The following is a 14,854-nucleotide window of genomic DNA, read 5'->3' as shown; positions in this document are numbered from 1 at the left end:
TGCTTTCTGGAAACATACTAGCAAGGACAGTTGTAATTGTGGTAAAAGTGAGCAGACCCAAGCAATTTAAATGCACATTACATGCAGTGGAAAGCACTAAAAGTAAACTGCACAACAGTAGTTCAAGCTCTAACTCTTTTGGTGAGTGTTATTTTTTATTTTTTGGTACTAGGAGTTTCCGTTGCAAAGCAAGCTATCTACAGTAGTACCTTGGTTCCCAAATGGCTTAGTTGACGAACAAATCAGCTCCCGAACACAGCAAACCCAGAAGTAAGTGTTCCAGTTTGTGAACATTTTCCGGAAGCCGGACATCTGTTTTGGCTGTCGGCATTGTTTCCGGGGCCAATCAGCCAATCATAAGCCACATCTTGAACGGACTTCTAGAACGGATTGAGTTCGAGAACCAAGATACCACTGTACTATTAATGAAAATAAGCATCTGGAATCTTTATTTGGAAATATTTTTAACAAAATCAAATTTCACACAAGCCAAACAAAGCAAAGTTTCCTCTCTCATAGGGCAGAACTACATGTTACACTGAAAAAAATGTGCTTTCTCAACTTGTCTGCATTTAATATGAATGGAGGAGCAGGGGGACATCTGAAGGGGACTGACTGAAAGGCAAGAGAAACTTAAGCCTTCCAGCACCTCCCCAAAATTATCCTAGGTAGTTTTTTGCTGCAGCTTGGTTTCTTTCCAATCATGGCAACAAAAGTACTCTATCCCACCCCACATATAACACAATAGCCATGCAGGGATTTGCAGGGGAGATTTGGGCACAGGAAAGGTTACCATGAAACCTCTGGTGCTATATTCTTAGAGAAATATTTGTTTTCCCTGTATTGTATGACCCTTGGGTATGACCCTTGGCTAATAGGGGACTGTTATAAAATGTGGGTTGGTCTACAGGTTAAGCTGTTTTTCAGTATTTTAGCTTTCTTTGGGCTGTGTCCTGGATTGAAATAAAGGGACAACTAAGGGCATTATTTGCTTGGGCAAGTCACCATAGGCTTTACTCCTGTTTTGCCCCAGGAGACTCCAGAATATCCAATGTATTAATAATACCTGGATAAAGTGGATACCCAATTTGTGGATCAATTTGATGTGGCTCACAAAACTCCATTAACAGAACAGTCTGTATTCATATGCAGTTACTGGCAGCATATATACCCATTCGTGTTATTGCCACTTTGTAAAAAAAGAAGCTTTGAATTTCTGCTTTATCATCCATGAACGTCTTCTTTCCTCATGCATCTTCTAGACTTAAAGGTAAATGTAAAGGGACCCCTGACTGATAGGTCCAGTCACTGATGACTCTGGGGTTGCGGCGCTCATCTCGCTTTATTGGCTGAGGGAGCCGGCGTACAGCTTCCGGGTCATGTGACCAGCATGACTAAGCCGCTTCTGGCGAACCAGAGCAGAGCACGAAAACACCGTTTACCTTCCCGTCGGAGTAGTACCTATTTATCTACTTGCACTTTGACGTGCTTTCGAACTGCTAGGTTGGCAGGAGCAGGGACCGAGCAATGGGAGCTCACTCCGTCGCGGGGAATTGAACCACCGACCTTCTGATCAGCAAGCCCTAGGTTCTGTGGTTTAGACCTACGTCCCACAAACACACAAAAATCCAAAATCCATTTACGTTGTAGTTTATTTGGCCGTGTGGACTGTAAAACAATGAAAACACCACAAAGAGATCCCACATTTTGGTTAACACCAGGCACTATAAGGGAATCAGGCAGAGTTCCTTAATGAATGCACTTGAATAGCAACAACAAAAGAGTGTACACCAGAAAGCTCCTGTTCTGTTACACTAGCAAACAACGGAACAGATGTCTTACCAGCAAGGCTATCACAAATGCAAATGAGGAACTAAAGCACAATCAAAACCACTGTCCACATAAACCACACCTGCTTCAAAGCTGCTCTTAGGAGCAATTAACTCCTTATTTCAAACTCTGATCAAACAAATAAGCCAGGTTCAAAGGAATGCTCCATTTAGACTTGTTCCAATATACTTTTGAGTTCTAGGAGTGTCATAAAACAGTCTGAGAAACCCAAAGAAGCTGCACTTTTCCATCAACAGACACAAAAATGAGTTGTTATCTGTGCAATAAGAAGCAGCAGCTTATATGATCAGATCACCACTTCCTGGAGTATTTATCTACTTCTGCAAGATAGGGGCCTGTATTTCTTCCTATCCCACTGCTTTGTTGCTGGGTTTCTTTGTTTTTTGGCAAATAGGGACTTGGGCTGGAAGTGTAAAACTGAAGCTGTGACAGTTCAAGTATTACCAAGATTTTCAAATTATATTGTAGCCCCCCCCAAAAAAAAAACAAGAGAAAAGAAATCAGAAATGCTTGACCTCCTCGCCCCATTTCTGTCAATACTATTTCCTTTATACATAGTCTCATCCCTGAATGAGCCCTGGTTAAATTACAAAACATGCATTTCCTTGAATCATACTTAACAAAAGGCATCGTTAAAAGTTCTAAGCCTACGTCCATAACATTGTTCTTTGTTACTTTTTATTTTATCCCTCAGATTTTTGTCCCTGTGCTGCACTTTTACACAGTTGTAGTACACAGAAAAGTTGTATTTTACACAGAGACAGGCATTAAAGAGGACAAGATAGAACTAAGGGACAAAAGGCAGAGTGGGCACTTATGCCAAAATCAAATATAGAGAGGCACCGCAGCTTGCCATTTCAAGTGGCAAGAATAGGCCAGTATAGGCCCACGTTCCTTTCATCTGTGCGCTACCCTTTTACACGAGCTGTGAAACAAACCAGGAAGTTTCAGTTCATATATCATCTTCCGGATACGTTCAAACTAGGAAAATATGGTTAGTGACTTCTAAAGAAGACAGGATATGAAACCATAGTTTAAAGTTGGCTTTTGAATCCTGGCTGATTTGGAAGCCGTTAACGATACTCAGGGAGATGGAATCGTCATGGGAAACGACGATTAAGTGCAGCTTCCTGGTTTGTTTCACAGCTCGTGTAAAAGGGCTGCACACAGATGAAAGGAACTTGTGCATATCCTATGCTCCTAATTCAGTGCTTATCAGATTTGAAAATGTGAACAAGCTCATTGGGTTCTAAGGATCCATCAGCGGGATGACAATTTTGATTTGTGACAAGGAGGGGAGAAAATCATCTTGAACCCACATCGTGGGGGGGGGCCCTATGGCCCCCCAAATGTAGGTGGACTGCAACTCTACCATTACTTTACCACTGGCAATTTTGGGTAGAACAGATGGGAGTTGTGAGTCCCAACAACATTCCCACCTTTGCTTTAGAAGCAGCATTAGATATCCCAACAACAACTTTCAGGCTTAAGTATAAGGATACCTAATACTCACGTGTAAAACATAGCACCATAAACACCAGGAGGGTATATAATGTTCTTCAGTATGTAAGCTTTGGATTACTATATTGCAATTGCATCCACCACTGAGCTCCACTTCACACGGTACTAGTGGTATCCAATGCTACTCCTATCCAAGAGAAGAACTACTGGAATTAATGATTATGACTAGTTTATGTCCAGTAATTTCAGTGGGTCTACTCTGGGTAGGACTAGCACTGTGGACGGCCCAGTACTTTAAAGCTGCTCCTGTAAAACAGTTTAAATCTACATCTAAAAGCATGGTTGTGCGTCTGACAAATGCACTTCTTCAACTGTGCAAATCACAGAAATGTGTGTCAGGAACCATGAGTGGCAACACCATACACACATGGTGGTAAAGACACATTTGACACTGTTTCAAGTACCCCTGAAATATGAGTAAATCCTTAGATGTTTGTGGCATACAATTGTGAATAGTTTGACAGCTCTTATCTCCAGAATACTGTAAGATGAACAGCCTCCATCTATTGATTCTTCATTTACATTTGCTCTGAACCAAGGTACCTCGGTTAACTTCAGTAGCATTAATGCTTTCTTCCATTCATGTGAAAGAACCAAGTGAGAAAGTTCCAAGTGATGCTTCCAGTTCTACGTCTCTTCATCCAAATCATTCTGAACTAGCAACCGTTGCCGACCGCTCTCTTCCTGCAGAAATTCTTCACTCTCGTGAACTACAGAAGTCAAGTACATAACAGCAGCTGTGCTGGATCAGACCAAAAGCGCAGCATCCCACTTCTCACCATGGCCAACCTGATGACTATGAGAAGCCCATGAGCAGGACATGAAGGCTGCTAATCCCCAACAACAGGTATTCAGAGGCACCTGTATTTGATCCTGGAGTCCTCATTAAGAGCCATGGATAGCATTATCCTCATCCTCTATAAATAGGTCCCTTCCCTCTTCAAAACCCCTTCACAGTAGTTAATATATTACCTTACACAGCTTTATGAAAACACAATTTAAAATCCCACCTTAGCGGAAAAGAAAGAAGAAACTTCCACCTGTTGGTCATGGTCCGAACCTCCCCCCACCTCCCAGGGTAAAACTTCATTTTCTTAAATAAGAATGTCTGTACTTCAAAAATCCAAAGCCAGCCTATAAGGCCTCTTCTTCGGAATCGTGGTCACTGTCTTGCTTCGTAAGTCTCTCGAGTTCTTCTCCATCCTACAGAAAGGGGAAAGAGAGTGAAAAGGCAACATTAGTCTATGCTTGGTTAACATTTTCAATTGATAATAAACAGTGTTTTAAAGTAAGCACTAAATATTTCAGCTTTGTGAAGTGACAGCAACTTATAGAATATTCTTGTAACAGGACCCACAATCATGGGCTTCACTTGACCTGGGTATATTTTGGAACTGCTGCAAGATCTTTTCATTTCAGCTGGGTTTCTTATGGCCAGGAATCAGGGGTGGGTGACTGGGGGAAAGAGAGAGAACTCCAGAGTTAGCAGACTGGTTTTATAGGATAATTCATATGTATCTGTCTTGAGGCTGGAGAACCTGGGGCCTGAGGGCCAAATGCTGTCCTTCAAGGCCTCCTTGGGACTCTCTCCAGGTCACATTCCTCCCAATGCTACACTTCTTGCTGGCCTGGCTCTGCACTCTCCTTGAGTGCTTTTGCCTGGCTGGAATGTGTCCTTGAGCTGCAATAATGCCTTGTTTGCCTGGAAGGAAATATGTGGGTCTAGAAACCCCATGGCTTGATTGTAAAGGTAAAGGTAAAGGGACCCCTGACCATTAGATCCAGTCGTGGCCGACTCTGGGGTTGCGGCGCTCATTTCGCTTTATTGGCTTTATTTACTAAGCTGCTTCTGGCGAACCAGAGCAGCGCACAGAAACGCCGTTTACCTTCCCGCTGGAGCGGTACCTATTTATCCACTTGCACTTTGACGTGCTTTCGAACTGCTAGGTTGGCAGGAGCAGGGATCGAGCAACGGGAGCTCACCCCGGTGCGGGGATTCGAACTGCCAACCTTCTGATCGGCAAGTCCTAGGCTCTGTGGTTTAACCCACAGCGCCACCTGCATAGCCTACTGTAAAAAGGCAAGATACACACCCATTGTTCCACCCACTTGGTGCCTCTGGCCATGCCCACCCCAGGTATGGGGCCTTCAGAAGGTTGCCCAGGACAGACTGTAGCTCTTGGACTGATCAGTGTCCCTCACCTTCACCTGTTCGCATTATATGGCATAAAGGCCCTTTGCTAGTGCCAAAGCTATGCTTCAGTGTGTCTCTTTCAAAGCATGTTCTTTCCCAATTAACTATAAAATCATTTTCTGAACTACCCATTCATTGTAGTTAAAGTTAATCCCCTTAGGATGAATCAGATCAAATGCTGAAACAAATAAAATACCAGACTAGGACACAAAGAAGTCCAGGTGCCTAGTCATCCAAATATGTGGCGCTGGCTCTGAGTTTATATGGATGCCTATGAATGAAGAACACTTTATAAGCCTAAAAGGTCTATAAATATTTGTTGTTATAAGCCATTTATTAAGAATTAGGAGCTGAACTGCAAGTAGGAAGGCTGAATGGAAACAAGCAGCAGGTGGCAGCTCAAGCAGCTGCCTGTGAAGGTTGCATAGCAAAACTTTACTGTCATCCTGAGCAAATAATCAGAGTGAAGATCATGCAAGGTCAGTTGTAACAAATGGTTACTTTGAAACAATCAAGTGAAAGTGATAAAACCAAGCAGCTGGGTTTTAATTCTCTTTTGGATGCTAAGGCTGAAATTCTATGCATGCTTACCTCAAGAAATACAGTCGGAAATACATCTGAGTGCACCCTGGAGCACAGATCCTACATATTTTCCATATGTCCTACTACGCCTATCTTAGATCTCTGCTGAAACTTTTGCTCTGATATGTATTAAAAGGTAAGACTGTTTACTCCCCTCTTTTTGTATCAATTGAATAATATTCTTATAAGCTACTGCTGATGAGTTTGACATGCACTGATATATCCAGAATTTGATTTCAGCAACAGGACAATAAAATTTAACTGTATTCCATATTATTCTGCAAAGGTACCACACAGATGCATCTAGAAGGAGCAGGAGAAGCTCTGACTTGACAGTCATGAAATGATTTGTTGATGGAAACATTTAATCACCTGCACAGGTTTTGGGGAGCTGCATCTGCAAACCGAAGCCAGCAGAAATCCAAGATCCTGTGTTCATGGATGCAGATGTGAAAGCTCCCTCTTCCTATAGGACTTCCAAGTTATCACTATAAAGCATTCACTCAAGTGTGCACAAATGTTACCTAAGAGCAGCTTTAACTGTCAACAGCGCCCTCTGGTGCCCACTTGCACAAAGAAGCGGCTATAATTCAACACAGCATTAAGCCCACTGAAATCAATAGCCGTAAGCGCAGTTAACTTTGAGTCACGTGGCTGGCTTGCTGCCAGCACATTTTGTCATTTCTCAGCTCTACAGATGTCTATTACAATGACACCAAGCCAACATTCTTGGGTGGCTGGGAAATGTCTACAATGACATCAGGTGCCTCACAAAAGCATGGGTTTGCAGCACTGCAAGCAAGTGAAGCAGAGCCGCTCATTTGCAAAGGGGTAGACCTGCAGCTAAACCACGAAAGCCTAAACCTCTGAGAGCCAGTGTGGTGTAGTGGTTAAGAGCGAGACTCGTAATCTGGTGAACCGGGTTCGCGTCTCCGCTCCTCCACATGCAGCTGCTGGGTGACCTTGGGCTAGTCACACTTCTCTGAAGTCTCTCAGCCCCACTCACTTCACAGAGTGTTTGTTGTGGGGGAGGAAGGGAAAGGCGAATGTTAGCCACTTTGAGACTCCTTCAGGTAGTGATAAAGTGGGATATCAAATCCAAACTCTTACGTCAAAGCAACTGCAGTGGTGGTGGGATGGCGTCAGCCGGCCCATGCATTGGACTCAAAACAAGCCCCTTCCCAAGCCTTACCCCATTGGAGCGCTCCCAGGGCCCTCCACCAACTTTGCTCCTCTCCCACTGAGTGGTGTATTCCACGCACCGAGGGCTGCTGGAATGGTAGATGAATATGGACAAGAGCACCACAGGAGCTTGCAGGAAGAACTCCAGGGAAGGCTTGAAGTCAAAAACAAAGACAGACACCGTGGTGATGATCACGGTGGTGACCTGTGCAGACAGAACGTGAAACATGTTATCTCGGAACTTCAAGATGAAAGCCACAGAGAGCCCCAGGAAGGCAGTGACGAAAATAAGGGCGACAGAGAACGCATTGTGCCCATAGAAGAACCCACAGTGTTCTATCCGGCGCCTGTTTTCGGGGCGCAAGCTCAGAATCAGGGCGTTGAACATGGCTCCGAAGAGGTACAGCTTGGTGTTCTGTACAAAGATGTTTTCACTGAACTGGCCTCCTTCTTTCAATATCTTTTCATTGTAGATGTTGGCCAGGGCAGAGATGAAGCACTGCACCAGGATGAGCAGGTGCCCTAGCCCAAGGGGAATGGTTCTCAGGGCTCCAGTGGCAGCAGTGATGTTCCAGCTTAAGCTGGGGAAAAGCCACGTTCTTGTGCAGTTCTCTCTTCCTGAGCACTCTTCCTCCAGGCTGGCATACTGCAGGCAGCTGTTAGAGTGGCTGAAATAGATATCGTGATGGAACCCATGCATGGCCAAGCTATGCTTGTGGCTTCCTGTCCCAGCCGTCAGGGCGACAATAGACAGGAACAAAATCAGCAGGGACGCCCACTGCACCCAGGAGAGTTGCCGCCTGTGTGTAGACAAAAAAAAAAAAAAAAAAGACACCCAGTGTACACAGACAGGTACGAAGCAACCCAGCAAGTCAATCCCAAACAGCACAAGCCGTGGGTAGAAATATGCTGCCCATCTTCTTTGCCGAGGTAGCTGCACAGACACGATCTCTTCTCAGCTCCCCAAAAGTAACCTTTTCAATGCTACAACACATAAACCAGGAGACAGAAAATTGCAGGTATGCTGTACTCAAGGACCTGGATTGCAATCAGCATTTTCGAACATCCATCTCTCTCACCTACTATAAAGATTGAATTATTTTGTATTTGTTGAAACTGTAGGAAGGTGGACATAAGGATATCAGAGAATCCATCCCTATCTAGAATATGGCTCAGCTAGAATATCATGACAAGATTACTAAAGCCATCATTTTGCGGACTCTAAATGCAGGTCAACACACAAGGGCCATCTGAAACACTGAGGACTAGCTCTTACAGAAATCCTGAAGGAAACTAAATACATAGGACAGGAAGCTTATCCGTGCTTCGCTTTAAATTAAACTGTAATGTTGGTGACAGAATTTGTACCTGCTGCATAGGCTTATTGAAAGTCCAGTCCTAAGCAAGTTTACTCAAATGAAATTCTGTCTCATTCATTGGGACCAAAGCACATGTGTTTTGTTATGAACAACCAGCAAAGCAAAAGAACCAAGCTCAGTCAGCATCAATAGCATGCTCATTAACGCATAAAGACTTAATACATTACTGAATTTATTTTGACTTGCTTTAAAATTTCAAACACCTTTATATTCTTGTTTATAACTGATTTAAAGAGATCTTGGTGAATTCTAATGCCAACACTAGAAAGAAAGAAAAATATTGACTAATGAAAACATGCTTCCATTGCTACTTACTTCAGCACAATTCTGAACAGGAGAGCAGTTGTTATAATGACAAAATTTGAGAAAAGCACAGCCATGGCCTAGAGAAAAAGAAGTTGAGGAGCAATGTTACATGCCAAATGCAACCTAGCAGTGGGATAACCATCAGTCTTCAATGCCCTTTTATCAGGAAGGTCAGCACTAATCTTGATATCATAGTTCCCATCATCCTTGACCAATGTTCCTGCTAGCTAGGGATGATGAAAGTTGTAGTCCAATAACAGCTGGAGATCCAATTTTGGGGGGGAAATGTGTTAGCATGATGCTTATTTCCAACCCAATGAACCACTGTTATGTTTGAACCAGTCATATTTCCTACCTTTCTAGAACACTGCTCTTTTCCTTATGACCAATATCATATGCAATTTTTTCACCGTGGCTCAATTAAATGGGGAAAATAGCCCATCCTTGAACTTGTAGGTTTGAAAGACATGCTACTGTCCCCATTTAAAAGCAAAAACAAACCTAGGCTATACATACCGTCTGAACCTGCCCTGTATCGCTGGGTCATAACTGGGCACAATACTCCAGGTAAGACTGGCGTCAATTCCCTTAAGATTAATCCATCCCCTCTTGTACTGTAGCTCTGGCAGAGCCTACCCTAAGCATCCAGTTCAGCTACTGAGATATTGTTAGTTTATCTCAACAGGTTAAAAAGTGAAAAAAGAGGTTCCCTGCAGTCTCGTTGTCTTGACCATAACTTGGTACAAGTTAATAGTAAGCATGGTATGGGACACATTCTCTGTTTACAAAAACCTTGAGCATAAAGCACACATTGAATTTCTAAAGTGTTACTTACTGGCTGGAGATAGGACAAGACATAGAAGACAATCAGGTTATCCAGAAAATAGAGGAAGGCGGGAATTGACCACTTAACGTAGCTATTCAATTGCCTCCATGAGCTGCAGCCAAATCCACTATGAGAATAACCTCCTAAAAAAGGAGTAAATAGGGAAGAAAGGGGGGAAATCAGTTAAACACTCTTAATTTGCTTCATATCTACACAAGGGTGGCTAACCTGCAGCCCACCAAACTTTGCTGAACTACAAGTCCCATCATCCCTTACCATTGGCCACGCTGGCTCAGGCTAATGGGAGCTGGAGTCTGACAATGTCTGGAGGGGAACAAGCCCCCCACTCCAGCTTTTGCCCTTATTCTTAGGTTTAATGAGGCACAACCCTTGAATAAATAAATTCACAGTTTGGGAATCTCCTGGGCAGGCTCAAATATGAAACTATACCATGCTTTCCTGAAAATATGTTTTGACTAAATGCTTGCAGTCATGTTCTTTGAAATCCAATCTCCAGTCACTGGGTTCTTGATCTTCTTGCTAAGATTGATTTCCCAATGTGTTAAAGGCATTTAAATGGCAACTTTAAACACATAAATTTAGCATTTTGAGGCACTTGTGTGAAATAGCTTGCCTCAGGGAAAAGGCTACTTTGCAAGTGTTCTCTCTGTTGTGGCAATCTTCAAGTTTTTCAAAGAACTGTTTCAAACAAACCTCCACCCAAAAATGACTCCACATGAAAAGTCACGATGTATGCACTTTTATCATGTCATGAAACATGAATTTGGCCCACAAGGCAAGTAATAGCTTTGAATGCTACACAGCTTTAAAAGGGAATTAGTAAAAATCACGAAGAATAGGTTTATCAATGGCTTTATAGAACTCCTAAGTTCAAAGGCAGCATGTGACTAACTACTAATGGCAAGAGGGCTGCCTTATACAAAGTCAAACCATTGGTTCATCAAGCTCATTATTGTTTACACTGACTAGCTATGCCACTCCCTGGTTTTATACAGCAGGCCTTCCCAGTCCTACGTGGAGATGCCAGGGACTGAACACAGAACCATCTGCATGCATGCATCCCACACCACTGAGCTGGAGCACTTCCCAAAACAGTACTTTTCAGCAGAGCAACACTGCATCCTCACAGATCCCCTATTTTGTGAGTACAGACAATGTAAGACAGATTCATCTTATAGCTGCCTAAATTCCACTGATGCATAGTGAGCAACGAGGGAGGACAATCTTGTAGCTAAATATCGTGTAAGAACCTGACCGTAACAGCTTACCTTTCCTGGTGACCCAGAGTGCCATTACCAGACAGAGCACCAGCTTAACTAATTCCGAGCACACATTCACAGTTGCAGGAAGATAATCATACTGGTTATCTGAGGAAATAGAGGGTATACAATACGTTACAAATATCTACGCCGAAGAAGAAAAAACTAGCAACAGGCGACCTGTGTGCGCATGTATCTTCAACACAGATGCAGATGTAGGATTTGGAACACCAGCAAATGCTGCCTTCATTTTTAATGCAACAACCAAGTTTTCAGGCCATACAGCTGTGAAGAATGCATGAAAATATTCATGCTGTTGCTATTAGAAAGCTTGGTAGATTTAAAAAAGGGCTTTGAGGTTCAAGGGGTAAGGCTTCTGTAGTCTGCACATTGCCCTGCCTCCCCCAAATCACTACTATCAGGCATCTAATGCTCTTTTACCCTTTTCCTCAAAAGGAGCAGGTAAATATATCAAGTGACATAAAAGAAATGCTGGTAGTTCTGCTTGATGTCACAGAAAAGTTATCTGACTACACAGAGGGCTTATTACAACTGGTCTTCATGGCTCTGAAGAAAGAAAACAGATTGCCAGGTAATTCTGATTAAAAAAATCAGGACTATTTACATTCCCTGATAATATTGTAGCCTCATGCTAGTAGAGAGCATGAAGACAGATAGCATGCTAAACAATCATGTTGTTATCCATATAGAATTAAATATTCAAGCATACCTTCATTGGCAGAGTATTTCATTAGAAGGATACGACTTGATCCCAAGGTAACAAAGGTGCCTCCTAGAAGGAATGTATACATGGCTGGCTTGGCCCACCGAGCAGGCTGACTACAGCACCTGGACTCCATTCCACTGCCTTGTCATCAGTGCCCTTTGAACAGCAAAGCAAAAACTTATCAAGTAGATCCTTTCAGAAAAACAGCAGCATATGTTTTATTACTAGTGAACATGACAGCACAGAATAGGCTATTAGTGCTTTGCTTTACGTAACCTGCATGAAATTGTGTTTTTTCCGCACATGCTTGAACAATATTCTGGAGGCCCTAATCTAATCTTCTTGCATTGCTATTCCAAATACAGTGGTGCCTCGCAAGACGAAATTAATTTGTTCCGTGAGTTTTGTCGATTTTTTTCGTCTTGCGAAGCATGGTGTCGGGAAAGTTTTGGAAAAGCTTCAAAAATCACCAAAGTCTTTAAAAACCTCAAAAAAGGCTACCACACCGCGTTCTATGAGTTGCTCCTCAAAGTCAAGTCGCAACTGTATTAACGGTGTTAAGAAAAAGGAAATAAACTTGCAAGACGTTTCCGTCTTGCAAAGCAAGCCCATAGGGAAAATCGTCTTGCGAAGCAACTCAAAAGACCAAAAACCCTTTCGTCTAGCGAGTTTTTTGTCTTGCGAGGCATTCGTCTTGCGAGGTACCACTGTAAAACTATTAAAGCACCCGCAGAACTGAATGGCACACACATTTTAAACTAAGATCCTAAGAACATAAGAAGAGCCTTTCCTCACAGTGGGAAGCCCCAAGCAGGACCTGAATGTAACACCACTCTTTCCACTTGTGATTCCCAGGAACTGGTACCCTGAGGCATACTGCCTTTGAGAGCAGAGGCAGAAGATAGCCATTGTATCTAGTAGTCATTATTAGCCTTATTCTCCATGAGTTTGACTAATCCTCTTTCAAAGCTATCCATGTTGGTGGCATCACCCTATCTTCTGGAATCAATTTCACAGTTTAATTACCGTATTTTTCGCCCCATAGGACACACTTTTCCCCCTCCAAAAATGAAGGGGAAATGTGTGTGCATCCTATGGGGTAAATGCAGGCTTTCGCTGAAGCCTGGAGAGCGAGAGGGGTCGGTGCGCACCGACCCCTCTCCCTCTCCAGGCTTCGCGCAGATCTCCGCAAGCCGTGGGAGCCCGCGCCGGGCTCCCACGGCCCTTCGGAGAGTTGCCTGCATGCCGAAGGCTGGGCGCATTGAGCTCAGCGCGCCCAGACTTCGCACAGCTCTCCGCAAGGCGCGGGCTTCCCCAGCCCCAGCCCCGCCGGGGGGGGGGGAAATAAATCCCCCCCTTTATTCCCCCCCCAAAAAACTAGGTGCGCCTTATGGGACGGTGCGTCCTATAGGGCGAAAAATACGGTATGTGCTCTGTGAAAACAAATACTTTTTTTTTTGGCCAGTCCTGAATCTTCTAACACTCGGCTTCACTGAATATGTCAGAGTTCCGGTCTTACAAGAGGAGAGTAACTCCTACCTATCCACTCTTCATCACGTAGAAGGTTTATTAAGAAACTTCTCTTGTCTCAGCTGAATAAGCTGAAAGGCTTATGGCATCTGAAGCATTTTGAGACAAGAGCTCCAAATTATGCAATAATATTTAAAGAGTATGAAAAGTTTAGAATTTTTCCTTCTTCTATGTAAGTAATGTTTTATTTTGGCAGTTTCATAAGTGATGAACAAAATCAACAATACAAACACACACAACAGCCCATCTAAGCTGTAAATCATTTGCAAATAAACAAAATCAGACAATAAAAACATAGGAGCTGGTGTAGCAAAAGGGTATTTTTCTCTGCCCCTCCCACCTCCTGCCCTGGCTAGCAAGAGTGGCAGGGCTCTGGAAGTGGCATCAGCTATGCCACTGCATGAAGCCCTGCTGCTGACAGCCAGGGGCTGGATGGACAGGGATCCTAAAGAACATTATTTGATAATACCTGCCAAGTAAGGTCTAGGGGACTAAGTTATACCCCAAACAAATGCATTTTGCATAGGAAGAAAGGGAAACTCAGCACAATATTTTAACAGATATAACTCCACGTCCTCCAAATTCACATTATTGTTCTCCATTTCTCCCTCTTGCACACAGTTGTGTATTTCCTCCTGAAAACTAGCTGAAATCAAAACTGCAACATCAAACCGATTGTTTCATGAACTGACTGAAATGAACAAATTGGCCAATCTTGTGCAGGTATCTGTAATAGAATAATAAGTAATTATCCTTTATATAGCACAGGTCAAGTGTTGAAAGAGCTTTAGATACCCTGTCTCCGTTATCCGTACAACCTTCTAACATGGATTGATATTATTATCAACTTATTGCAAAGAGTTTGTTGGGTAGGCCCTTTATAAACAGCCCAACACATAGTTTCTGGCATAGCTTTATCTTCAATCGAGGAAAATCTTCACCTGTTACATTTCTGTATATGTAGCTGCTGCTAAAGACACAGAAGACAAGTCGGCAGCCTCAACAGGAACCTTGAGGCTACAGGAAATCACAGCTTCCCTTCCCCGAATGATTGTTATGTTTTTATATGTGTTGGAAGCCTCCCAGAGTGGCTGGGGCAACCCGGCCAGATGGGCCGAGTATAAATAATAAAATTATTATTAATTATTATCCTGCAGCTGCGGTGAAATTTGAACTCAGGACCCTGGGCCTTCCGAGCGCACCTTCAGCCTCCCAGAGGTGTCGTTGTCTGACAGCTTTTGCTTTTCTCTTCATACATCCCTTTCCTCGCCGGCCCCAGCCTCTGGCCGCTCGCCCCTCACGCACGCGCACAGAGCACTCAGCCACCGCCACTTCCTACTCGATCACATGACACGAGCGACGTCGGAGAGGCAGGCGGTGCCATAGAGGTGCGGTAATATTCATAGAGATAGGAAAAGTGTAGAGTAGCACATACAAAAAGAAACCGTATTGAGGGGGACGGAATTGGGCAATATC

The 14,854-nt window shown here is 43.4% G+C and overlaps 1 protein-coding gene across 1 annotated transcript; it reads right to left on the bottom strand.

The window, feature by feature from the left end:
• Positions 1-1,634: 1,634 nt before the first annotated feature.
• Positions 1,635-14,730, bottom strand: SLC35A5 (solute carrier family 35 member A5). Its single transcript, XM_083500866.1, has 7 exons — positions 14,581-14,730; positions 11,852-12,004; positions 11,131-11,229; positions 9,851-9,984; positions 9,025-9,092; positions 7,341-8,130; positions 1,635-4,575 (listed from the first exon to the last, which is right to left on the bottom strand). The coding sequence occupies exons 2-7, from the start codon at positions 11,979-11,981 to the stop codon at positions 4,507-4,509; spliced, it is 1,290 nt and encodes a 429-aa protein (XP_083356992.1). The 5' UTR covers positions 11,982-12,004; positions 14,581-14,730; the 3' UTR covers positions 1,635-4,506.
• Between the last annotated feature and the right edge of the window lie 124 nt (positions 14,731-14,854).

This window comes from Podarcis liolepis (genome assembly GCF_965112155.1).
Source record: "Podarcis liolepis genome assembly, chromosome: 4".
Classification (NCBI taxonomy): domain Eukaryota; kingdom Metazoa; phylum Chordata; class Lepidosauria; order Squamata; family Lacertidae; genus Podarcis; species Podarcis liolepis.
Note: the sequence above shows the minus strand (reverse complement) of the source record. Positions and strands in the feature narration are given on the sequence as shown.